The sequence below is a fragment of the Ixodes scapularis genome, unplaced genomic scaffold (assembly GCF_016920785.2).
Source record: "Ixodes scapularis isolate PalLabHiFi unplaced genomic scaffold, ASM1692078v2 PGA_scaffold12__126_contigs__length_90152505, whole genome shotgun sequence".
Taxonomy (NCBI): Eukaryota; Metazoa; Arthropoda; class Arachnida; order Ixodida; family Ixodidae; genus Ixodes; species Ixodes scapularis.
This window is the reverse complement of record NW_024609838.1, coordinates 27,738,156-27,762,821: the sequence shown is the minus strand read 5'-3', so window position 1 is coordinate 27,762,821 and position 24,666 is coordinate 27,738,156. Positions and strand designations below refer to the sequence as shown.

Below are 24,666 nucleotides of genomic sequence, written 5' to 3'. Positions count from 1 at the left end.
TGTAAAGAAATAGCCAGCCATATTTTGATCTATCGATCAAAACAATCATTTGCAGAACTGAGATGTACAAGAAACAGTGTGCTTTTAAAACGTTTTATTGTACCCTCCGATTAACCACGCAACGCCGCGTAATTTGACGTCGTGCAATGTGGTCATGGGACGTCTTGGTTTTAAATTACGGTGTCAAGTAATGTCACATCACAGGCACACTGTAGTGCAACACCGAGGCATCGTGTGGTACAGTCATGCGACAGTCTCCAGGCGCATCCTGCTCATGGGGATACACTGCGGCCTTTGTTGCGCGGCCACAGGTCCGATGGCGATGATCCGCTTCCAGCTGTGGTGCCTGGGTAAAGACTATGTGGACCAGCTGGTCCGCAGGATGCAGAGTGCAGTGCAGCATGCCTACTGGGACGTGCTCATGGAGTACCAGCTGCTCACCTGTCCCGTGTTCCAGGAGCCCCACGACGAACCCGCCTGCTTCAGTGAACCCCCGACGCCTGTCAAAGGTAACGGGTGCTGTGAGGTTCGTGTAAAACACGACGGCATTTATGGGGCCAGCTCTGGCGCTCCGTGTCCAAGCCTGGGAAGTAGCATCGATGGTGTGTGCAGCGCAGAGTGTGTAGTCGCCGATTGCATGTGGACTTTGGCATGGTGTCATGTAACATCATTAAGTCGGGTGACACCATACGTCATGTGACACTGATGTCACGTGACATAGTGTGACACTGCGACGTTACGTACCATAGTGAGGTCGCATGACACTGTTACAGTGCAATCCACTTATAACGATAGTGAGAAAACCCGAAATTTAAATTGTTATAACCGATTATCGTTGTATCTGGACCAGAAACTGATCATTTCCAGTCTAGAAGCTCTAGAAACTGATCGTTATGGGCGGTACATTGTTCTATGTGATATCGTTATAAGTGGATCGCACTGTATAACCCGACACTGCGAGGTCATGTGAAGTATCGTCACTTGAGGTCTTTTCGCAACACTGTGACATGACATAGTGACATCACATGACGTTATGGTTAGTTTGCAGTGTGATTGTGCATATTCTGTTTGCAACAAAGCGTGCAACGCTGTCACTGCAGTTCATTTGCAAAACATGATATAAAACCTTTTCTCAATTTTATTTACTTTTTGCACAGTGTGATGTTTAAATGTCTTGAGCCGAATTTTGTTCTTGTCTTTCTCCGCTTTGGCGCATTTGGCATGCAGTGCGGCGGACGGGTCGTGTGGTGGCAGAGCAGGTACGGGACAAGCCGTTCCTTTTTGGGATGTTTGCGTCGCGGACAAAGGAGATGTCGTCGTCGGTGCCGGACATGACTGAGAGGATCAAGTCGCCCAAGGAAACGTCTACCGAGTTCAATGTGGGTGTCCCCTTTTCTATTGACACGATGTGCCAACCTTCATCTTTTGGCTCATCCAGCTTCGCCTGCATCTTTGCCATAGCTAGTCCATTTAGAGTGGGAGCTTTTTAAGTGAAACATAGAGGTACAAGGAAAAACTGTTTCAATTAGCAGAAGTTCTCAGCTACTACAAGACTAAGAGAAATAAGAGAGAATGTGTAGCTGAACTGGTGAACTTCCACTCGGCACACACAAAGGTCTCGAAACCTTCGTATGTACCTGTCTGTATACGTGTACTGTCCCCCGTTTTGTTTCTCGGTCTTGGCTTTTCAAGACGTAGAAGGCTACTTTGAAGACATGGGAAATCCAACATTGATTTTGTCATTTTTCCTACATCAAAACTTCCGCATTGGAGCACCCGAAGTTTCTGTCTGCTAGCAGCTCAGCTCCTTTTTGTTCTGCGTTTTGGACGCTAGGCACCGTGAAGTTCTGATGCCACGGTTGTCAGCAAACTGCTGTGCCTGTAGTCACACACGTTTGCACTCTGTCTTACAGTTCTCGGATGCACTGTTCAACGAAGCGGGGCCTTCGGTGCCAACAATGATGCACCTGAGCCCGGGGAGGTCGCTGGACGCAGAGTCTGCGCCGACGGACGACTGGACCACCGCTGGCGCCAAGAAGCTGAACCCCGCGTTCCATCAGGCCGTTCGCTCGTTCTTGGAGGGCGGCGTTGCAGTCGGCAAGTTCTCCGTCTTCTGCTCTTTTTCTCCGGCGAAATGTTGGCCATGTTGGATTTTAATTAAAAGCAACCGTGTGCATCGCACCTTTAGACAGAAGTTTTCAGCAGCGGGAAGCTCTAGGTGAGAAATTTGGTCAATGCAGCATTGTGCAGAGGTGGGTTTTTCTTTAATGTGCTTCGTGCAGTAGCAATACACGATCGCACGTCGGTATGATGCTGATCCAGGTCAAAACGGGCAGAGGTAGGGATCGAACCCAAGATCCCTGGGGGAGTTTGCTGGTGAATGCAGATATCTTTCCTGGTGGCTAAAATCCCCGCAAGAGAGATTTTCTGGTCACATGACCGGCTTCACGGGGACGAGGTACCTATTAAATAAACCCTGCGCCAACTGTTTTCTACTACGTTGTCGAGGCGCGTAGCCTCCCCGGTGCTGGAGGTCGGCGCCGCTGCGAGAGCAAACGACTTTGTCTTGCATCTCGTTCGCATGCATTCTCGTGCAAAAGAGTCAAAGCCACTAGCTTTGACGGCGTTGGATTGTTGTGGAAGCTGTGGCAACCTCGATTATGCAGCGCAGAATAGTTGACGTTGAGACGGGCAAATGTCTGCCGCAAGTCCGTCCTTGCTTTGGTCGTTTGAGTCCGCGCTTGCGCGCAAGAAGAGGGAGAACAGGCCTGGAAATGCGAGTGAAATAAGCGGCATTTGTGTACTTTGAGAGCTTCGTGTAAAGTTATTTCTGGAGAAGATTGTGTTAGGGGGGGACACTACCCAGAAGAAAAAAAAATTCTGCGAAAAACATTGATTTTGAAAAATTGCATATTTACATCCACCAACATCTAGAGAGTATTCCCGGAATTTTTTACTAGTTTACACTGCATAGTTAATTTTTTATAAATTATTTTCTTTCCACTGAAACTAAAGAAAAGGTAGGGTTTGTAAAATTGGTTTGGGCGATCTGAAAGTCGACTTAAAACTTCGATCGAATTTGAGCATCTGACCTTGCTGTCTCAGTGGCTCTGAGACAAAGCGTCAGCCTATGAATCAGCAGGAACTGGCCGAGGTGCCTGTATTCAGAACCAGATAAACGCTTGGGGTGGTGTGGGTGCCGTGCAACCAGAATTTCGGTTCTGCACTTTGGGATCTCTTTTCTCGAAGAGGTAGCTTGGCGTTGGAATATTGAGGGGGTAGATTTGTCTCCAAAGCATACTTCGGACAATTTTTAAGTGTGACGGGTTGTTTTAACACGAGGGAATTCTCGTTTTTATCAGGCGTTCCGAGCCTCTCCGTTCACCCATGCACGGTAAAGGCTCGTCGGGCGATACCCCTGGTCCTCAAGGAGCTCCAGCACGGGCTCAAGAACCTGGCGCCCGAGATCTCGCTTGCCATGTTCGCGGAGGAAAGCGGCAAGGGGAGGCGCATCAGCCGGCACCCCGAGTTCATCAACTTCAACCCGCTGAACAAGCTGAGCATGGTGAGTGCGGCTTGAGCGTTTTGTGCATCTTGGACCTTTGCTCTTCGAGCGTTGTCTCATATGTGGGCAACGCGAGGCTTGCCAAAATAAGTGGGAAAACTGAGCTTGATGCTAGAAGCAAGAGCCGTTCTTGTTTAAGCACTTCCGACGTTGGCTTCATATTTTGCTTATACCGTTCCTTGTCGTCTTCATTTTTGTGTGTTCCCTCTATTATTTGTGAACTCGGAAAGGGTGCGGAGCAAGATGATCAAAACAGGTTTTCAAAAGAAATATGTCGCATGCGTTGATTACAGTGTGTTACTTTTTTTAACGTTGTGTTTCAGTGTATTCCCCTGTCACAGTGTATTCCAGTGCTGATGAGTGTTTTCATTTATTGCAAGTTCTCCGCAGGTTGGGGAGACCCATGCCCCAATTTCATCCTCACTGACCACTATAAATGCTGAAATTTTTTGCGGCAGAGCTGTAAGGGGCTTGTTTCTAGTATCGTGTCCGTCAGCAAACAAATGATGACACGAAACTCTTGACAGCTACCGCCATCTATAAGCGACAGCAGCAACCAGACAACCGGCTTGTCGGTTGTCTGGTTACTGCTGGTGCTCATAGATGGCGCAACCTTTCCAGCCTTTCCACTCTGGCTTGCCAACTCGCAGCCGGCCATTACTTCATTCCCACTATAGTACAGCTTCGCTGGTCTTCCTTCTTCCCTAAAATAAAAAGGCTGAAAGCTCTTTTTTTTTTTTATTGACATTGAGAAGTGTTATTTAAAAATGTTGAATCTCAGGAGGAAAAATTAACCCTGGAAAACGAGCTCTAATTTGAAGAAAGGTAAACCCTGGAAACATGTAACCATACTTATAGATGAAGGGCTCAGTCGGCTGCTGACAATGTTGTAACTTCCAGTTTCCTGAGAAACACGTGGAAGGCGTGCCCCCCGGCAGCAGCCAGCGCTTCATTGTGGTTGGCCGAGACGTCGCCCAATGGCAAGCCTTCATGGGGGTGGCCAGCCTCTCTGCCTTCTTGGAGACCTCTCGCGTCACCAAGAGTAAGTCCGGTTTCTGTATGCTTTGTTGGTTTGAAAAGGCTAGTTGTAGACTCGGTCCTAAACATAGTGAAATGTAGCTTTGAGACTCTGGCGAGAGGAAGACAAAAGGAGCCTCACTTAAAACCTTAAATCGCTGCCGTCACTACGCTGATTCTCAACGAAATGCATTAGCATATTTAGTGCAGTGGTTCCGACTCCATGAAGGATGAGAATTCCAACCTCGCAACGGTCGGGATACTGTTGTCTTCGGAGAGCCAGTCTGTTCTCCTGGGCGTCGGCAGTTTCAGATGCAGCCACCACAGCTTCCCTCAATCGCTGCCTATGGTCCACTACTGTTGTTATGGGGAAAAGAACACGACCGAATCGATTGGTGCTCGGGCTCCGACTGCCCGCACGTTTTTAATCTGCGCGTGACCCGCGTCACGGAGCTCGTGACCCGAGCTCCGTGCTGCGGCCATTGTTGCGGGCTCCTACAGGGCTCCCCCCCTGGTAACATGGATCGTAGGAGAAGAAAAACTAACAGATCCCATGCTGGCAAAAAAAAAAAAAAAAGGAAGAAGAATAATGAGTAGATTCGGTTCTGACATTAAAGTACAAGAAAAGCTATATGGAGCTATGTGGCCCATGAGACGCGCTTTCTTGTGGGAGGGGTCGTGTTCGCTCGCAGAGACAGTAGGTGTTCTGTGGATGGAGACTGGTCCTTAAATTCTTGAAATGCAGGCTTGAGTCTGTCCATCGCTATGGTTTCTGTATGTCCGTTGACGTCTATAGTCGGATGCAACCTGAGAACAATCTTTTAGCTCCACCCACAAGCGCATTGCGCCCATCTGAAGTGCGTCCGCCGTCGAGAAAGTAGTTCGCTAGCAACGTTGCTTTTTCTTCCTCCAGGAAACGTGTCTTAAACTACTACAATATTTATTTAATTCATTCTGGACATTTAAATAATTTAGAATACGTTTTTGTCAACGAAATAGCTGTTTAGTAAAGAAAGAAAGTCATGTCCAATGTACCGTCTTCCCAATTCATTTTCTGTCCAAGATACTGTCTAACATACCGTCTAACATACCTCTCAGCAGTGCTAAGCCTCGCGCCCGCTTCGAAATTTTCGTTGGCGATAGCGTCGCTGGATTCTCACGTTGTCGCGCAAAAGCTGCTGCAAACGCAAGCCGATACCATTAAGATTTCGTGGCGTAACCTCGGGCACGTGAGTGAGTGAGTGAGTGAGTGAGTGATTTATTTGCACTTAAATTGGTGCGCACACGGCGGCGTGCCAGGCAAAGCAGATAGGCAAAAACCCTTACGCGTGTGCGCCTGCCAGCCTGCCGCCGTGTGCGTTGGGAGTTACAGCACTACCCAGCTTTAGAAGCGTTAAAATTATGATGGAAGTGATGATGGAGGTGGTGGTGATGACGATGATGTTGCTGATGACGATGGCGATGGTGATGATTATGATTCGGGAGGAAGAGGGGGTGAGGGAGTGAAGATCATGATGGCAGCAGATGCGAAGGCATTAGTCTAGCGAATACCTTGCAAAGTTCCCGGGATTCATCGTGCGACGTGGGCAGAGGGCTACGAGAAGCTAATGGTATGGTCAAGAAGTCTCTAATGGCGGCAGGCAGCAGGGATTCAGTGTGACGAACAGTCCTGCCTCGAAGAAGTTCGGGCTGACCTGATCTTCTACCGAGACGTACGGCTGCCGATAGGCGAGTCCCCGAAAGAGATCCGTCGAGCAATCGGCACAGCACGCGAACTCGAGAAATCCGCCGTCTCTAATCGAGGGGCCACCAGCCAAGGGTTCTGAGCCGCGTGTGGTGCGGCACGTCGGTCGTGCCAGGGGACCAGGCGCAGATTTTGCGGGTTGCGCGGCGCTGCACACTCTCCAGTCTCTCGATTAGGTGTTGTTGAGGGGGAGACCAAACTGCAGAGCAGTATTCCAATGAAGGCAGGACTAAGGATGTATATAGTGCCTGCAGGACCGCCGGCCCACCTGGCCTTGCGATGCGGGTGATGAAGCCAAGCGTCCTGCGGGACTTCGCGATAACGCCGGCAATATGTACGGAAAAATCCAAGTTTTGGGAAAACGTGACACCCAAGATGGACAGGTGGTCTGATGCGGGTAAGGGAGTGCCTTCTACAGTATATACAGGGCTTGTCGGTTTTTTGCAGTTCGAGAAACGTATCACGGAACTCTTTGATGCGCTCAGGCTTAGGTGCTGTCTCGAGATCCATCTCTCTATATCTTCTAGATAGCTTTGCAAGTGACGTGCGTCAGACTGGGACGAAATTGTCGTCGCGATCGATGTATCGTCCGCGTATTGCACTAGAATACACTTGTCGTTGCGTGGTATGTCGTTCACGTACATGAGAAAGAGCGTCGGAGCGAGGACAGAGCCCTGTGGCACTTTTGATGAGATGACCCTCTCTGTAGAGCGTGCCCCACAGTACACAACTTGTTGGCTGCGGTTCCGCAGAAACCTTGATATCCAGGTGAATAGGAAACCGTGTATGCCTGCGTCTGTGAGCTTCTCAAGCAGGAGATTAATGTCGAGCGTATCGAACGCATTGCTTAGGTCAAGTTGGATTAGATCTGTCATGGTTCGATTATCCATGTGATCACTGATAAAATGGGTAATAGTTGCCAGTGCTGATTCGCAGCTGCGACCTCTTCGAAAGCCGTGCTGACTGTCGGAGAGATAGCCGGATTCTTCAAGGTGGTTGAGAAGCTGGCCGTTGACTATCCTTTCAAATGTTCGACAGACAGTCATGGTGATTGACACAAAACGGTAATGTTTTGGTTCATTCGTCGGCTTCCCTTTTCCTTTGCGACCAAAGCTCGTTGCCACGTTCCTGGCACAGTACCGCTGTCGAACAGCCCTTGGAGAATCTGGCACGTGGTCGGTAGCATTAGCGGACAGAGCCGTTTGAACCACGTCGGCGCGATACCGTCTGGACCGCAGCTGTGAGAGGGCTTGATTTTGGAGAGCGCCTCCTGTAAAGACTCGGTTGTGAAGGACACAGTGTCAAGTTTCGACTGGGCGAGGCTTCCCACCCTTGTTGTCGAGGGTCGCGCTGCGGGGATGTCGGGGGCATCAGCGTAATGTTCGTTGAGCAAAATCAGTCCAGGGTGATTCAGGGATGGGCCATTGTTGTTTATACACTCCGTGCGACGCGACTGGCGCGCCGCCGCGCGGCCGGTACCGAAGGCAGGCAGCGAGAACCCCAGAGAAAACGAAACCGAAACCACGCCGCGTACGTTGGTACGCATTGAAGTCGGAGTGGTGCGGTTGCGCTGGGTTCACAGCATGAAGTGCTGCCTTTGCTGCGTCATTAAGTGCTTTAATAGTTATGCGTCGTATCTCGTGGAGACAAAGTTTCACAGTTTTTTACCTCGCCGATGTTTTGTGGGACAGCGACAACGATGGAGCCGTGCCGTACGACGTGAGAAATTTGGTCTCCCGATCATGTCTGCCACTGTGTCGGTACGGCTGACATATTCTACACTGCCGCTTTGCGCTCTGCGTTTGTTTTCGTACCAGTAACGCCTACATGTGTCAGCGCCGATGGGACGAACCCACACTCGCAGGTATGCAGTGCCAATTTCGTTGGAGGAATGCCCTCCAAAGAAGTTTCGTCCCCATCGTACGTGTCGATGATATTTCCAGACAAGTATGGCACGCAATCTGTACTTCATGAAAAAAGATTCGAAAGGTAAAAAAAGTGACAAATATAAATCTAAAGAAAACAACAATGAAACTCGGAATCACTGGAGAATCGACGTTTGAGTATGGAAGTTTATGTGGTGTGCTTTCTTTCTTGACCAGCCTCCTTTTGGATGTGGAAACGCTGACACTCCGAGTTCTGTAGACAACATTTTTTTTTTTCTTGGCTTTAGAGCCACCTATTGCAAAGTGGTTCGAACTGGAAGTACCGTCCACTGGTCCCTTCCTACCTGTAAAGTGTGCACCTCCCACGATGAGTGGTATTATCTGACAGCCTTTGACGGTCAAAGCCAGTTCCCATTTAGTTACGCCGCCCAAACTAAATTTCCACCTGGTTTCGCTATGCCAACTCTTTTTGTTATAATAAGTGTTGTGCCAAGTGACGGTCATGTCAAAGTACCTGTGCGCCGAAAATCAGCACCTCGCACAACAGGTTATTACACAACAGCTGGCCGCAAAAGCCCTTGGCGGCCAAACCGTGTGTTGGCCGACAACTTTGTTTTCTCGGCTTTGGAACCACCTTTCGTAAAGTTGTTTCAATTGGAAGTACAGTCCACTAGGCCCTTCCTACCTCTAAAGTCTCCACCTCCCCCGACCAGTGGTATTCCCTTGACAGCCTTTTCATGATCAAAACCGGTTCGCATTGAGTTACGCCGCCCAAACCAAATTTTCACCTGGTTTCCCTATGCCACCTTTTTTTTGTATAATAAGTGCTGTGTCATGTTACTGTCAAGTCCAAGCACCTGTGTGCCCAAATCTGCACTTTGCACAGCCCGCTATAACACAACATTTTGGGTCCAATATTGGATATCCCGTACAGCTTTATTTCTTTATTCGTTAGAAACATAACTGCCACACCTGCTGTCTTAAAGAAACTTGGCTCTCTTCGTGCACAAACTTAGTGAACCTCTCACTCGCCTCCAAATATCATCGTTCCAGCAGTTTTAGGTTTACAGCGACGAGCGAAATAAATTTCCCACTCAGAGCAATTAAGGTGGCGGCCGTCTTGTTTTTCGGAAAATTACTCCAACTCCTTTTTCGGCCGCAACTAGAGAAATTACCCCTAATGACGACTCAAACTCAATATATAAGAAGTGGAGAACAGCTAAATGCCCTTCTGCCCCAGCACTCATGCAACGTCACCCTCAATGTATCGGCTCAAAAAGCAAAAGTTTCGTCCGTGCGCGCTTCCGCCGCCATAGCTTGGCATGCGAAAAGGCGCCGCAGGCTGCTGAACGCGCCTCACAGTCGAACGCCAGCTCCTCCGCTAGCGGCGCTGCGCGCGTTTTTCAAAGCGCCCCCTATAGTTCCCGCACGGAGTGTATAGAGGAAAAGTGGTCGGCGAAAAGATTAGCGATCTCTTGTGGGGAGTCAGCCATCTTGCCGTGGACGACGAAACATGGTCGCTGGGATGAATGGCGTAGGGATCTAGTGTAGTTCCAGAAGACTTTCGGATCTTTCTTAGCCCTTTCAGCAATATCGCGAATGTAGTTTTGGTGGGAGATGTAGATCGTAGCCTTAAGTGTCCGTTGGTGATCTTTTGCCAGTTGTAGGGTGGCAGGACACTGGGATCGGCGTGCCCGCCGAAACAATGATCGCTTGATTCGCGCGGCCTTGATGATGTCGGCTGTGATCCACGGCGAGTGTTTTCGCTTTGATGAGCGGACGGAGCAAGGAACACATTCCTTCTGAATGGCGACCATGAAGTCACACCACAGGTCATAGTTGGATAACCAGTCTGATCCTGCGGAGGTCATACACCACGGTGCCAGGTGGGCCAATTGCACCATATGATCAAAGTCAAGTTGCCGGAACCCCCACAACATTCGAGCGTAATGCCCTGTGCGCGGCAATGAGACTGCGTAGCGAAGTTCCACGGCTTTGTGGTCACTGCCGTGGAGGCCTTCCGATACGTCAACGGCTTCGAGGCTCGTCTGGTTGGAAACGAGCACCAAGTCAAGAAAGCTTGGTGTACCGTCGTGGGTCGTATACGTTGGTTGTTGGCATGCTTGGGCCAGGCCAGCGGCGCTCATAGTCTCAAGGAGGACGTCGTCGGAACGGTCGCGAGGGACTGGGTCCCCGTAAGAAAGCCAGTCAATGTGCGCATTGAAGTCGCCGAAAAGAAGTATGTTTGCATAAGGTTTAGATGCGGCAGATTCCAGGGGTGCTTCTAGTAGTCTATAGGCTTCCTCTCGTGAAGCGGGCGGGCAGTAAATGCAGCCCACAAGAATGGTTCCACGAGGGAAAAAAAACTCAACGAAAAGCGCTTCGAGGTCCTTGTGTTCGAGGTCACAGCGGCGATTAACGTGGATGTTCGATGGAATCGCCATTAGCATACCTCCACCTCTGCCACCTCTGTCCTTGCGAAACACGGTGTATGAGTCGAGAGGAAGTAACTCGCTGTCGGCGACACTCGCGTCAAGCCATGTCTCGGTTAGCAGGATGGTCGAATACGGTGGGAGGGAGGAAGCAAGTGACTGAAGGTCTAAAATCTTGTTTTTTACACTGCGGCAGTTATTATACCAGAAAGTGGAAGATCTGTTAATGCCCGTTGGTTTTGAGTGCACAGATGCATCGGGCACACCGGTTGTGGCATTCGTGTCGAAGCTAGAGGGGCTTGTGCATTCTGGTAGCTCAAAAAACGAGTCGTGAAAAGGGGGCAGTTGGCACGAACCACAAAACCAGGATTCTGTTGAGGCTGACAGTCGTCGGTACACAGGAAGAGGCATTAGCTCGCATTTCCGGTGTGCCCATCGTCCACAGCCGTCACATTGAAGAGCCGCGACGTTGGCAGATACCATTCTTTCACACCGGCAGCAGGTGCGCCTGGGACCAGGGTTGGACGCGATATCACCAGAGAGGACAAGACACCAGATGGCAAGATTCCGGGTACTGCGGCAGGAGAGTAATGAGAAAGTCGGGAGACGGCGTTCATGATGTATCTGGGCACAGACCTTCGCCGGCACACCAGTCGACATTGGTCCAGTGGAGGTCCGGCACAGAAAAGCGCTGATCCAAATAATATCTTCGTTGAAATGTGCAAGGGAGCCGGAGCGTGTGATCGCACTTTGTTTAAATGAAGCGACAGCACCGAGGAAACGGGAGTGAATTGCTGAAATTACTGCGAGCCCCACTACGAAGCGTTGGAATGGTGACATCTTGTTAGTTGGGGAGGCTAAAAATACCACCTGGGTTGGGGTTATTCGTCAATGGTCTCGCTCGTCGGGCGTCGCGAGATGTTTAGCTCACCACAAAGAATGTAGAAAGGAGGGAATGGGCAACCCTATCCAGGAACTGAGGTTATTGAAAACGGTGGTGGTCCCGTCTTGATCGAGGACCGATTTTGTGATGCCGCCAGGGCTTGAACTTGCGCTTCGGACTGCTTGCTGATTGTATTTGGGCTTTAACTAGGGTGAAATCTAGTGAAAAATGGGAGAGCAAACAGAGAGACGATTGCTCTTGGTGACCGGTGCAAAAAAGCAGAATAATTGTCACGAGAAACTAGCGTCGCGTTGCTAAGGCCAGCAGCCATGTTGGGCTTTTCTTTTTTTTTTCAAAGGGATCGAGATTGGTCCACGGAATCGTGACGTCATGAAAACGATTGGCTGGCGTTTCTCGGCGTAGGATTACATTTTCCTCTGAGAGGCATTTCCGGTTTTTTCTTAGCTTGCAACCGACTATAGAGTCATGGTCTTCTCGGTGCGTTTGAGCACCTTGAAAGGTCCATCATAGGGCGGAGTCAGACTTTTCTTGCTGCCTTCTTTGCGGATGAAAACATGTGTGCATGTTTGGATCTCCTGGCTGACGAAAACTTTCTGAGAATCAGGATATCGAGGTAGTGTCGGTTGAAGCTCTCGGATGAGCTCTCGCAGGTTGTCCAAGTACGTTTGGGATGGGACAGTTTGGGAATTTTTGTTGCTATTGAAAAATTCAGCAGGAAGTCTAAGTGTCGAGCCATAGACGAGTTCCGCTGCGGCGCATCCGAGGTCTAGTTTGAGCGCGGATCGAACGCCGAGGAGGACGAATGGTAGGTGATCGACCCAGTTGAGTCGCCCGTCTCGTGCCGTAATTGCTGCCTTGACTTGTCGGTGCAGTCTTTCTACCATGCCGTTAGCCGAGGGGTGGTAGGCGGTAGTATGCACATGGCGAACTCCTAGGAGCTGGGCTAGAGCGGCAAAAAGCGAGCACTGGAACTCCCGTCCCCGGTCCGTAGTGACGGTGGATGGACAGCCAAAGCGGGCGATCCAAACCTCAACAAACGTCCTGGCGACAGTCTCGGCAGTGATGTCGGGTAGGGGTATAGCTTCGGGCCACCTGGTATAGCGGTCAACGCAAGTCAAGATGTAAGTAAATCCCCGGCATGGGGGCAGTGGACCCACAATGTCAAGATGCACATGGTCGAACCGTGCAGAAGGAGAGCGGAACGGTACCAATGGAGTCACCGTGTGCCGGCTCACCTTAGAGCGCTGACATTGCAGACATGTTCGTGCCCAGCCACGTACATCCGCGTTGATGGTAGGCCAGATGTAGCGAGCTGTTATCAGGCGCTGTGTGGCTCGGATGCCTGGGTGACTGATGTTGTGGAGGTGGTCGAAAACTTTCCGACGAAAAGCGAGCGGAAGAAGAGGTCGAGGACTGCTGGTAGACATGTCGCAGAGGATGGTACCGTTAGAATGAGGGAGAGGAACTTCCCTGGGTACCAAGGACTTCAGCATGTCAGGATGGGCAAGCAACTCCGGATCATCTCGTTGTGCGGCAGCAATGCTCTCAAAATCGACAGCTCCACGACTTGCCGAGACAGCGTCGACACGGGAGAGCGCGTCCGCCGCTGAGTTGTCTTTGCCTTTTACGTGGCGGAGATCAACCGTGAACTCGGAAATGAAAGCAAGTTGTCGTATCTCTCGGGAGCAGTAGGTGGTGTGGTTGCCATGGAAAGCATACGTTAGAGGCTTATGGTCCGTCAGGATGTGAAACTCGTGACCCTCAAGGATATACCTGAAATGTTTGACAGCCAGGTACACTGCAAGAAGTTCACGTCCGAACGTGCTGTAACGTGTTTTGGCGGGCTTCAGTTTCTGGGAAAAAAATACAAGTGTTCGCCACTCGCCGTCAAGCATCTGTTGCAGGACAGCACCGGCAGCAGTGCTGGAGGCGTCAGTCATGAGACGGGTGGGGGCTCCAGGTTGCGGATAGAAAAGCAGGGCTGCATTGGCCAAGGCTTCTTTAACACTGGAAAAAGCAGACGCAGCTTCTGCGTTCCATGGAACTGCTGATGATGGCCCTTTCTTGGTTCTAAGAAGATCCGTCATGGGCTGAATCATTTCAGCACAATGCGGAATGAATCTTCGATGGAAATTGATCAAGCCCAGAAACTCGCGAAGCTTGCGAAGTGATGTGGGTTGGGGAAACTCGCGGATTGCCCGGACTTTGTCTGCGAGTGGTAAGATGCCCCTTGACGTAACGCGATGGCCCAGAAAGTCCAGCGCATCAACGCCGAAAACGCACTTCTTCGCGTTGATGACGAGACCGTACTCCTGCAGCCGCTCGAACAACAGTCGCAAGTGTTGCTCGTGTTCTTCCGCAGAGGTGCTGGCCACGAGGATATCGTCAACGTACGTGAAAATGAAGTGAAGTCCTCTGGTGACTTCATTGATAAGGCGTTGGAACGTCTGCGCGGAGTTTCGCAGGGCAAAGGGCATCCTTACGTATTCGAAAAGTCCGAACGGAGTAGTGATGGCAGTCTTGGCCACGTCCGCTGGCTCTACGGGAATCTGGTGGTAGGCCTTTATCAAGTCTACCTTGCTGTAGATGTTGGTACCAGCAAGCCCAGCGGAGAAATCGTGAATGTTCGGCAAAGGGTAACGATCAGGTACCGTGCGTGCATTCAAGGCTCGATAATCTCCGCATAGTCTCCAGTCATTCGGGTCCTTTTTCGGGACCATATGTAGTGGCGACGCCCAGTTGCTGGAAGACGGGCGGACGAATCCGAGCTCCAGCATATGTTCGAACTCTCGACGCGCGATGTTTAGTCGCTCGCCAAATAGGCGGCGAGGACGCGCGGAGATGGGCGGGCCACTGGTGATGATGTGATGTGTCACACCGTGCTTGGTTGGTACCTCCGTATTGCAGGGCCGGGTTATGGCAGGGTATTCTGTGAGGAGGGCTTCGTACCTCTACGTCGTCGCCAGGGGACGCATCGGGGAAGCGTTGAATGACGACAGGATACCCTGGATGGTCAAGGATGTGGTGGCATCGGTGAGGCTTCTGCCACGGATGTTGACGGCAAGGCCAAAGTTTGCCAGGAAGTCCGCTCCCAGTATGGCTTGACGGAGATCCGCGACAACGAAGACCCGCCGGAAAAGTCGCCTTAGTCCTATGTCGATGGTTAGGGATCTCTGGCCAAAAGTGGCAATTGCCGAGCTGTTGACGGCTCGTAGGGGCGCGGTATGTTGCACTTGCTGACGGTCAAGTCGTCAGGCAAGACGCTCACCTCAGCCCCGGTGTCCACTAAGAAGCGGTGAACAGAGATTTGGTCAACAACGTAGAAAAGGCGGCTTGCGTGTTGGCCATCGTCACTCGCCGCTGCTAGTGCCGGGCCTCGGTGTTTTCCGACCAGGAGCATGGTTGATGGCAGTGTGTGGCCCGTTCCGCGTAACGCCGGTGGTACCAGCACAGGGCTCTGCTGCTTGACCGCGAGGCTCGTCGCGAGGATGAACGGGCGTGAGGGGAGCCGCGCCTAGATTGTCGAGGTCTTTCGTCTGACGCTTTCATGGCGGCAACAGCGCAGGAAAGCTCTGCTATGCTTGCCTTGATCTTGGCGACTGTTGCTTGCCAGGGCTGGGGCTCGTGAGGCTCGTGAGATGCCACAGCAGCAATAGAAGGGGCTGAATATTCAGCAGTCCGATCCGCCAGCATGGCAAGACGATCTAGTGGCATGTCGTCAGCAGCTGCAAGAACCATGCGCATTCCTTGCGGAAGTTTTTGAAGAAATAGCTCCCGCAGTATACGGTCTTGGGAATCGGTGGCTTGGAGACCCAGCAACTGTCGCATTTGGTGGAGAAGTTGTGATGGGCGGCGATCTCCTAGCTCCTGGGCTGTCAGAAGTTGCTGGATTCGTGACCGCTCCGATGCCGTTGTTCGTTCGAGCAGAATGCTTTTCAAGTGATCGTATGCGTCCTCACGCGGTGGCTCCGTCAGCACGTCGTCGATTTCGTCGGCCACGTTTGGCGGCAGAGAGGCAACGACGTGGTAGAATCGTGAGAGCTGGGTAGTGATGCGCCGAAGATGAAACTGCGCCTCGACTTGGGTGAACCAAACTCGCGGATTCTTCGGCCAAAAAGGGGGAAGGAGCAAGTTGACTGCTGCGAGATTGGCTTCAGAGGACTGAAGTGACGCGCCGTCGCCAGTGTGAGCGTTGCCTTGATCCATGTTGGTTGAGGCTGCTAGAGAAGGCGACGGGGAGCCTTCAGATTCCGGGTCACCATTTATGGGGAAAAGAACACAACCGAATCGATTGGTGCTCGGGCTCCGACTGCCCGCACGTTTTTAATTTGCGCGTGACCCGCGTCACGGAGCTCGTGACCCGAGCTCCGTGTTGCGGCCATTGTTGCGGGCTCCTACAGTTGTCTTTGAAGAGCCAATTTTTCCTCTCGGGCTTCGGTGGTTTCGCGCAAACGACGTTATCGCTGCACCTCAGTTTTACAATGTCGAGACGTTGTGCATACTGGGGAAACGAAACCATGTGCCCACGCACCATCGTAAGAGCAGTATGTCTCAACAGCGGGCGGCACGTCATTGGAAGTGTGCGATAAGACTTTCCCTCTTATGTAAGAGGGAAAGTGAATGTAACGAGTGAACGAACGGAGCGAAAGAGCACGGCTGGAACTGCATCGTGGCTTCGCGACACCAGTCCGGACATGCACCAAAGCAGTAAATGCTAACACATTTAATTCTCGTTCGCTCGATCATGTTGACAAAGATCCAGGGTCCCACGTGCCACACAGGCGTGTGGGACACTAGCACAAACCACACTCCATGTGTGGTTTGTGCTAATTTTTTTTTTATTGTGCACCGCAGACACTAGCCAGGGCAAAACTGAGCGCACCGCACGGGCGCTACCTTATGTGGCTCTTCCACCATCCGTAATGTCAGTGGGACAGGCGGTGTGCCATCACAACCACCATGCATCACTGGAGGCATTGGGAAAGCCACAGCTGAACAGCAAGGAGGCATAACCTTCTCGAGAGAGGTTCCAAAATGAAGACTCAGAATGCAAATGAGTCATTCGATGCTCAGGACTAGAGAAGGTGCATGAAGATGAATTTGCTGTCTCAAAGAACGGTAGAAACGGCTGTTCTACTCGCAGTGCTCAAGTTCATCTTGGTTCCTAAGGGCTTTGAGGAGATTTTTTCAAAATAGGAAGCGAGCAAGCCGGCCGTGTCGCGGCGATCGCCTATTGTTCGCCGCGACCTAGTGGTATCCGCCGCAGGAGCATTGGGGAGCAATGGCGACGAACAGCACGGCGGACAGTGTCCCCGTCGTGATTACGACTGAATTTAAGGCTGTTACGAATTCAAGGGTAGGCTTGGGTGGGCGACCGCATTCCGCTTCTCGATTCCGGGGAAGTATTTGCTGCATACTTTAGAGTTTGCCGTCGGTGTCGATGCTGTTCCATCGTCGCTAGAATAGAAAAAAGTTAATTGAATTATTCGTCAGCAGCTTAAACAAAGCGCGAACTGGAAGGTAAGAAACGCCACTAACCTGTATGGACGCACAAGTCGCACCCAGGTCGCCCAGTACTCCGCCTCGTACGGCTTCGAAGAAACGATGCAGTACTTCCGGCTGTGCGCGATCTTGCATGCACTGTTGCAGCCGACCACGCAGCAATCGTTGCGGCTTTCTTGGTGCAGAATAGCCATCTCAGAAATTACAGCGCCAACCCACTACACCGCAGAACCAACACAGCGACTGGCAGAAGCTCCCCGATGCAACGAACCTGTTTGCCGCTAGGGGCGCCCTGGTCGGGGCTCGAATTAGATCCGCACGGTTCCTATGGGGATAGAGCTTAGGAGTGACCAGATGCAGTACTCTGATAAGGACGTGGAATCCAATGTTGCAAAAGCGAAGCTGACAGCGCATAGCAACTACAGCAACATAGCAGAAGGCACATGGCATAGTCTTCCATGTTGCCCGCAAACAGGGTGCTGCAGGCAGCCTTCAAGTGGCAAGAACCAGGCATCTGAAGGACAGATCTATTATGTTGGGGCCTTTTAAAAAAAATGCAGATTGTGAGAAATAATGAAGTAAAAGGTCTTAATGTTAAAATTTTTTTTTTTCTCCGTTTCAGTTTTTGTTACAAACTTTGTATGAAGGTTTCACTCGACTGTAAAAGTAATCCTATGCCTTGTTCCAGGCGTTTATGAATTGAAATTTTTTGTGGAATCGGGCTTTCTACTTTATTTGACATTAAAGGGCCCCTAAAAAGAAAAATAATGATTGTTTATACAGTCTTGTTGGGACACGAAAATAAAAAAAATAAAGTTTATGCGAAAAAAAAAATTTTTAAGGCAATATTGATGGCGAAAGATTTATTTGAAATTCTGCGTGCAAAGTCCATGACGCCACGGGTAGGGGTGTGCGAATACCGAGTAGTAGTTTTCGAATCGAATACCGAATCGAATCAAGAAAAAAAAAGCCAAATATCGAATCGACTATCGAATAGTGATTTTATTTGTAGGAATTTTTCGAAGTGTGCTGCGAATAAGATTGTTATATGTGCAGAGTATCCATGGAACAAAAGCTAAAATGTAAAAAAGTTCTGGTGGAAAAAAAAAAAAAAGCAGTTGCTGTTGGACGTTGGGCACTAAAGATCCAATTTTATGGCGCAAACATAATCTGTCTACCCTAAACGTCACAAAAAAAGCAAAGTTACAGCCACACATGCCTTTTTTTCTCGTTAAAAGCACAACCTAACACCGCAATATCTCAGAAAATGGGCATTTTGCGACATTTGGTCTCCATTTTAAGGAAGAAAAAGGGCACCGGTCATTTTATTTCACATAAAGCAACAGGGGCAGTAGAGTGAAGAGGTTCCGAGCTGGCACCGGGACACAGTGCTGAGCGCAAGTTTGTCTGCTTTTTGCACTCGGTTTGCAGTGATGTCATAATGCCGAGCTTCGATTGGCTCTGGTGGAAGTATAGTGGGTGGACCTCAATGCTAGCTGCCTCGAGGTCTACCCACTATCCATCCATTTGGAACCAATCGGAACTTGGCGTTCCGACGTCACTGCAACCCCCGTTCAAGAAGCAGACGACTTGCGCTTCGCACAGATATAATAATACATTCCTATTGTGCCGCCTTCACATTCTCTGCTCAGGCCACAAGTCGACGCAGATGTTTGAGCCGCACCTGCTGTCGATGCCAAACCTCCTGGACGTGCCGGCCGTCAGCCGAACGCCCGGCACGCCGTCGTCGGCGCCGTCGTCTGCACCGCCCGTACACGGCGCTCCTCCGGAAAAAGCAAAAACGCCGGGAGCGGAGACGAAAGTGCCCGCCCTCATTCCGCGCCAACGCCTGCTCTACCTCATCGTCGAGGATAAGACGGTGGGCCTTTCTCTCGGTTGTTTTTAAATTCCTGGCATTTATAGGGCCAGCTTTTGCACGAATTTGTTTCGTCGTATGTCCGACCGCAGTCGAAAGCACGAGCATGTGCGACCACGGGCGCTCGTACTGAAAGCGCAAGTGCCTCGGTCTTCCCTGTAGACAATTGATTTAGCCAGAATTGCAAGCATATGGAGACACGACAAACACCGTGACGTGCTTCTGACGCCGTTGGATTGGTCCGGTCGACTTGTAGCATTGGCAGCTAAACGAAGTATCGTGCTTTTGTGTCTGATCCCAGGATTCCTGGTGCAAAGAACTTTCTCGGCGTGCGCTCGGCAGCGGCGAAGTACGAGTACTATGGGGTCTTCTGCTTATGAGTTTTGTGCTCTAAAGAATGTTCTAAATGCTAACGGGTGAAACCGCGGCCTGTTGCAAACCTTACATACTGCACTGAACGGATAGCCCGTGAATTGGCGCTTGAACTGCCGGTCGCCCGCCGCGTAATAGAAACTGGCTTCCCTCACCCCTCCCTCTTCACCTTGCATACCTGCCACCGTTGCTCCTGCGCCACTTGGGTGGTGCACAAAGCCCACAAGCAAGAGCCTTTATAGGATGTGATATGCATTCCAACTTTGAGAAACCCTCGCCTGAAGTAGTGCTGAAAGGAACAGGACAAAAGAGAGGAACACGGGACAAGCGCGCGCTGTTCCTTTCTTTTCTTTGTTTCTTTCTTTTGCCCCGTACCTTTGACCCATGTTTTTTACGGCGATAGCTGTTGTGGGCTCATCCCACCACTAGAAATGTTGTCCGTTGTAGTTGTAGTCATTGATGTCGTAATTGTAGTTGTACTGTCGAGACCGGTTATAACGAAGTCAACGGGAATCGGAAATCACTTTGCTATATCCGCTATTTCGTTATAACCGACTTCGGTCATAACCAAGTGCAAAAAGGAGTGGGGAATCGTGACCGCTTCGCTGTAACCGCTATTTCCTTATAACCGACTTCGTTATAACCGGCCTCGACAGTAGTTGTCGTAATGGAGCGTAGGGCGACCGTTGTTGACATTGACAAATCCTTGAAAAAGACTGCCCGCTGCCTTCGGGATTCAATCCTAAATCTGCTGCGTGTGAAGCGGGCATGTTACCACTAAGCTATGTCACGACTTTGACAATCCTTTTCATATGCAATATTTGTGGAACAAAGATGTACGCACCAGTCTTGGGTAGTGCCCGTTAGATGGCTACGGTTGCTGTTACGTTGCGATAGAAAATTCTTTGTCATTCTTAATTAATTTTTGTTGAAATTAAAAACGGTGCCTTTTTCACCCTCATTGTGCGAAGAAGTAAAAGTGATAGTCGCAGCACGTTCGCAAGATGCAGAAAAAATGGCTTTGATACATGCTTGAGGAGGTACTTGACGACACCATTTTTGCCCGCATTGCGCAAACGTGCTAGGGCTATCGTTTTTAAGGTCTGTTCACACGATGCATCTTTTAGGCGCGCAACAGTTTCGCGACACTCATGTTTCGCGAAATGTGCTCGTTCACACGTACCGCTTCACGTGCAACAACAACACTCACCGATGCACCGTTTTGAGTGAGCTCCGAATCAGATCGCTATTTATCTGGGGACCTGCTTTGCACATTTTATGCAGTCAATTCACTTTTATTTTTTTTTTCTCACGTACTGCACTACTTGGAGCGATCTTGCGTGTGCGCTAAGCCGATTGAGGCGGCAATCTGTACGTGCAGGACATGTCCCGGCGCCGAGCCCGTACGCAGCCAATTCATTGCCAAAGCTCCTATCAATGCACATGGTATTCATAGAAACGCTACGTGTCCAATCTGGTTACCTCTCGGCGCCCATATCTGCCCCGAGTTTACTGTGCCAACTGTTTCAGAGAGCGCACACGGTTTCACGTTCGCTTGTAAACAAAGCAAACTTGGTTTCAGTTTACTCTATGGTCTCTTATCCAGCGGTATCGTCGCGACAACAACGCTATGAGCACTATTCTAATCTCACCAACTCCCGCTAATTGTCTTCGTCCATCGCTGGATTTTTTTCTGATATGCTACTCACTTTTCCTTCAGTGATGCTTGACATGCTTGCGGAAGCGCCGGCAGTATCCATCGTTCGTGGTTTCGTTTTTTTTTTCGGATTTGGCTCGGCTACAACACCGGCAGTGAAGTGGTCTTCTCAAACAGCTCGCTCCCCCCTCAAAGGCCACGTGAGAGCATTTCTGAGCGGCCATTGGCGGCGCCCTCAGAGTGATTGACAGGACTCGGCAAAGTTTCAGCAAAAGCTCGCTCCAGAAGCGAGGTGTGCGCGCAACATTTTTTTAGACGCGCGTCCTTTTTGGACTTCTCCAGACGGCGCAACCATTTCGCGAAACTACATTTCGCGACACTACATGCGCGAGAAAAATGCATCGTGTGAACGGGCCTTTAGTTCGTCGCACATTAACGAGAAAACGAGCGCCGATGCATGCGAAGGTACAGGTTTCCCTGTCTTGTTGAATGGTGAATGGAGGGGGCAATATTGGCATTTAACGACGAGCAGTTAAGGGGACACATACAAAGAAACGAGGCGAAGCTTTGCGGGGAAGGTGGGTGCAAGGCTGCGAGTTCTGGCAGAGCATATTTTGCATCCTGAGTCTGGTTAGAGAGGTAGAGTTGTTATATTTTAATCAAACACAGTGGAAGTTTTTAAAACCATCCAGCATTACGCGTAGCAGCTGGACACTGCCAAAGTGCGATTTCGTATAATGCGAGTAATGTTCGAAACACCCGTTTTTAAAGTTATCGTTAGCAGACGATGGGGAAGGCACTCCGCTGATGCTTCCTCGTTGTTGCGCCGTTATTGGGGCGACGATATTAGCGGGTTGTCAGGGCTTCCTCTCTTCCCTCTTCATGCAATGCGGCCAGTGGGAACACCCGACTTCTCTCTCCTCGCGCCATAACGGGAGAGAAAAAGGTTTTCTCATCTCCACTGCTACAACAGATGGCAACAAGCGCCGACACCAAAATTCCTGCAAAGTGTCACCCATAAAGCTATCGCTTTAAAACTTTGGCTGGGTGACAAAAAAACAACAGCTATATATGCACACTCGCCAGATAACGGTAATTGCCAAATCTCGTTGCCCGGGTGACTGGCAATGAGATACTTTTTCTTTCTCTCTTGCACAGTTGTGTCGTCTGGTATGCAGATAAGCAGCCCCCAAGCCAAAGCCATTGCTATTACTATACTATGGATTAACACAGGATTGCTTGTTTTTATTATTTTCAACCTTCACCAACTAGCCTAACTTACCACCAAACCTAGAGCTTGTACCCCAGTGGCTCTAAAAAGATCTGATCCCTGCCAATACCAAGCTTGCAGATTGGCCAGGGATTGACGACGCCTGCTTCTGTGTCCATCCAGTTGACCCTGTACCTGTACAACTGGACTTCTGAGCTGGGGCAGGAGCTGTCTCGTCTGCTCCTCCAGCTGGCAGAGTGGCAAGACCTCAGGGGGGACCTGCTGCGGAGCCTGACCTGTCAAAAGATGGGGGTGTTCTTCAACCAACCGCTCGGGCGGCCGCCTCAGCCACGGGCCACGGATTCGGAGCCCTTGTGTCCCAGATCTCAGGTTAGAGAGTCAGGTCCTTACATAATGGACCTTGAAGTTTCGGAAGATCTGCTTGTTATGTCAGGAACTCGCTATAAGTTGTGGGGATTGTGATCCCTCAACATTTTGTCGTGTCAGCGTTTTGGCGCGCCGTGGCGGCCGCGCTGGCGTAGCGAGAGGTGGCACTGCTTACCACTGTGAGTGGCTGCCTCCTCTCCCCCTTTGGGGTGATTTCCGTAACGAACCCCCGCACAAAGGAGATCGACGTGTTGCTCCTTGATTGGCCACTTCGCCCCCGCCGTTATCTTAAAACCAGCGGACGACAGTCTCGCCTCGCTCTTCTTCCTAAGATTCGGCGGCGGCGACAACGGGGAACCTTCCGGCGCACCGGTGAGCGTTTACCCCGTCCTTTGTACATTTGTGAACGACCGTTCGGCCGTGGGCGATCTCCACACCGACGGCGTTCACCAGCTCATAGCCGCTGTGTTCTTGTTATTTGTTTCATTGTAAATAAACAGTTTATCACCGTTACCAACGTGACTGGTGTCTGTTTGCGCTCAACGAGCAGCATGCCACGCGAGTACGAACCCGCTTCGCGGTAGAGCGTCTCGCCGCGAACGTGGTACTCCCAAAGGCAGTGGCCCAAAGGAGAACCACAAAGTGCACTAGTTTTACACATGAAAAGCCTTGCTCTAAATTGTTTGTAAAGCGATAGCTTTACAGGCGACACTTTGCAGAGATTTTGACCTCGTCCCTTGTCGTCGCTGCAACGGAAAAACCCTTCTCTCTACTCTTGGTGCTAGGGCAGGGAAGTAAAGTTTTCCTGTCAGCTACCCCAGCATCCCGCCAGTAACGACGCGACGAAAGGAGAGTTTCCCGTGTCGTCTGCTTAAAAGACTTGTTTTTACAGCGGAGCTGTTAAGGGCTAGGTTCCCCAGGATTGTGTCCGTGTATATCGACACAAACCTACCTGGACAGCTACCACCATCTATAAGTGACGGCGGCAAGTACACAACCAGTATAGTTTCCGCCGTCGCTCGTAGATGGTGGCAACCTTTCCAGCTATAATGGAAGAATGGATAGCTGGGCGCGTTGGTGGGAATTCATTGTAGGAAACAGCGCAAAAAACAGACAACGACGAAGAAGAAGCACGTAATGAGCGCAGCGCCCGTCACGTTTGTTTCTTCGTCCTTGTCTCTTTTGCGCGCTGTTTCCTATGCTCCTACGCCCTTATCAGTTTCGCTTTGGACTTGCGATGGGTTGGCCGCGCGCCCTTTCGGGGAAAGGAGACAGGCTGCGGAAGAAGCAGCGACGTACGCAGCAGCGCGAATGGGTCCGCAACCGCCGCAGAGCTGCTGTCGCCTCGACTTCCACTGCGTGCAGCGCTTCAGACTCCCTTGCCAAAGAGCACCATCGCTCGCCTGGAAAGCCGCCGCGGAGAACAGAACCAGTGATGTAAAGGGCGCCGGCGGGCCAACGCCACGGACGACAGTTGTGCTACGGAGGCGAAGTGCAAGCGCGAGGCCCAGCGACGACTGCACTCCATGCCAGCTGAACAGTTCCCGGGTGCGACAGCGAGGTTCCGGAGGGAGTTCGTAGACAACCCGTTTGGCGTCACGTGCGCCGTGTGCGACCGACTCTGGTTCGGCGGAGACGTATCCACGATCGGCGGCGTGGCAGAAAAGAAGAAGTGGGAATCGGGCGCGTGTGCATTGCAGCAGTGTATCTGGTACAGCTCCGCTGGTCTTCCTTCTTCATGAGAGTGGAAAGGCTGAATGTTTTTTTTAAGCATTACTCGCATTATGCAAAATTCCACTTTTGCAGTATCCAGTTGCTACGCACAATGCTGGATGGTTTTAGAAACCTCCACCGCACTTACCCACTTGCCTCATGGATCACCGAGCACTGGTGGCGGCAGTCAGTGGCGTCCACGATGCCAATCATGTCAGCTATGAGAATTATACATGTCACACCTACGTCCTCGGGTACATGACGGCTCCATTCCACCTGCATCGCGCGACCGTGCTACGGCTATAGTTTCGTTTCTTCACACGCTGTGGGCGAAAACTTTTTGTTCGTATGTGTTTGTTGTAACAGAGGTTTGTTGTAGGAGAAGTTTATGATAACAAAAG

General features: G+C 50.8%; 1 protein-coding gene across 1 annotated transcript in view; it reads left to right on the top strand.

Annotated features, from left to right (window-relative positions):
* Nucleotides 1–24,666, top strand: part of LOC8036995 (KICSTOR complex protein SZT2) — a 169,139-nt gene that overhangs the window by 111,211 nt on the left and 33,262 nt on the right. Inside the window, exons 50-56 of the mRNA XM_042289347.1 lie at nt 312–509; nt 1,228–1,379; nt 1,914–2,097; nt 3,363–3,565; nt 4,466–4,607; nt 18,703–18,929; nt 22,349–22,555. Coding sequence (XP_042145281.1) covers nt 312–509; nt 1,228–1,379; nt 1,914–2,097; nt 3,363–3,565; nt 4,466–4,607; nt 18,703–18,929; nt 22,349–22,555 — 1,313 coding nt within the window. The remainder of the gene's footprint in view (nt 1–311; nt 510–1,227; nt 1,380–1,913; nt 2,098–3,362; nt 3,566–4,465; nt 4,608–18,702; nt 18,930–22,348; nt 22,556–24,666) is intronic.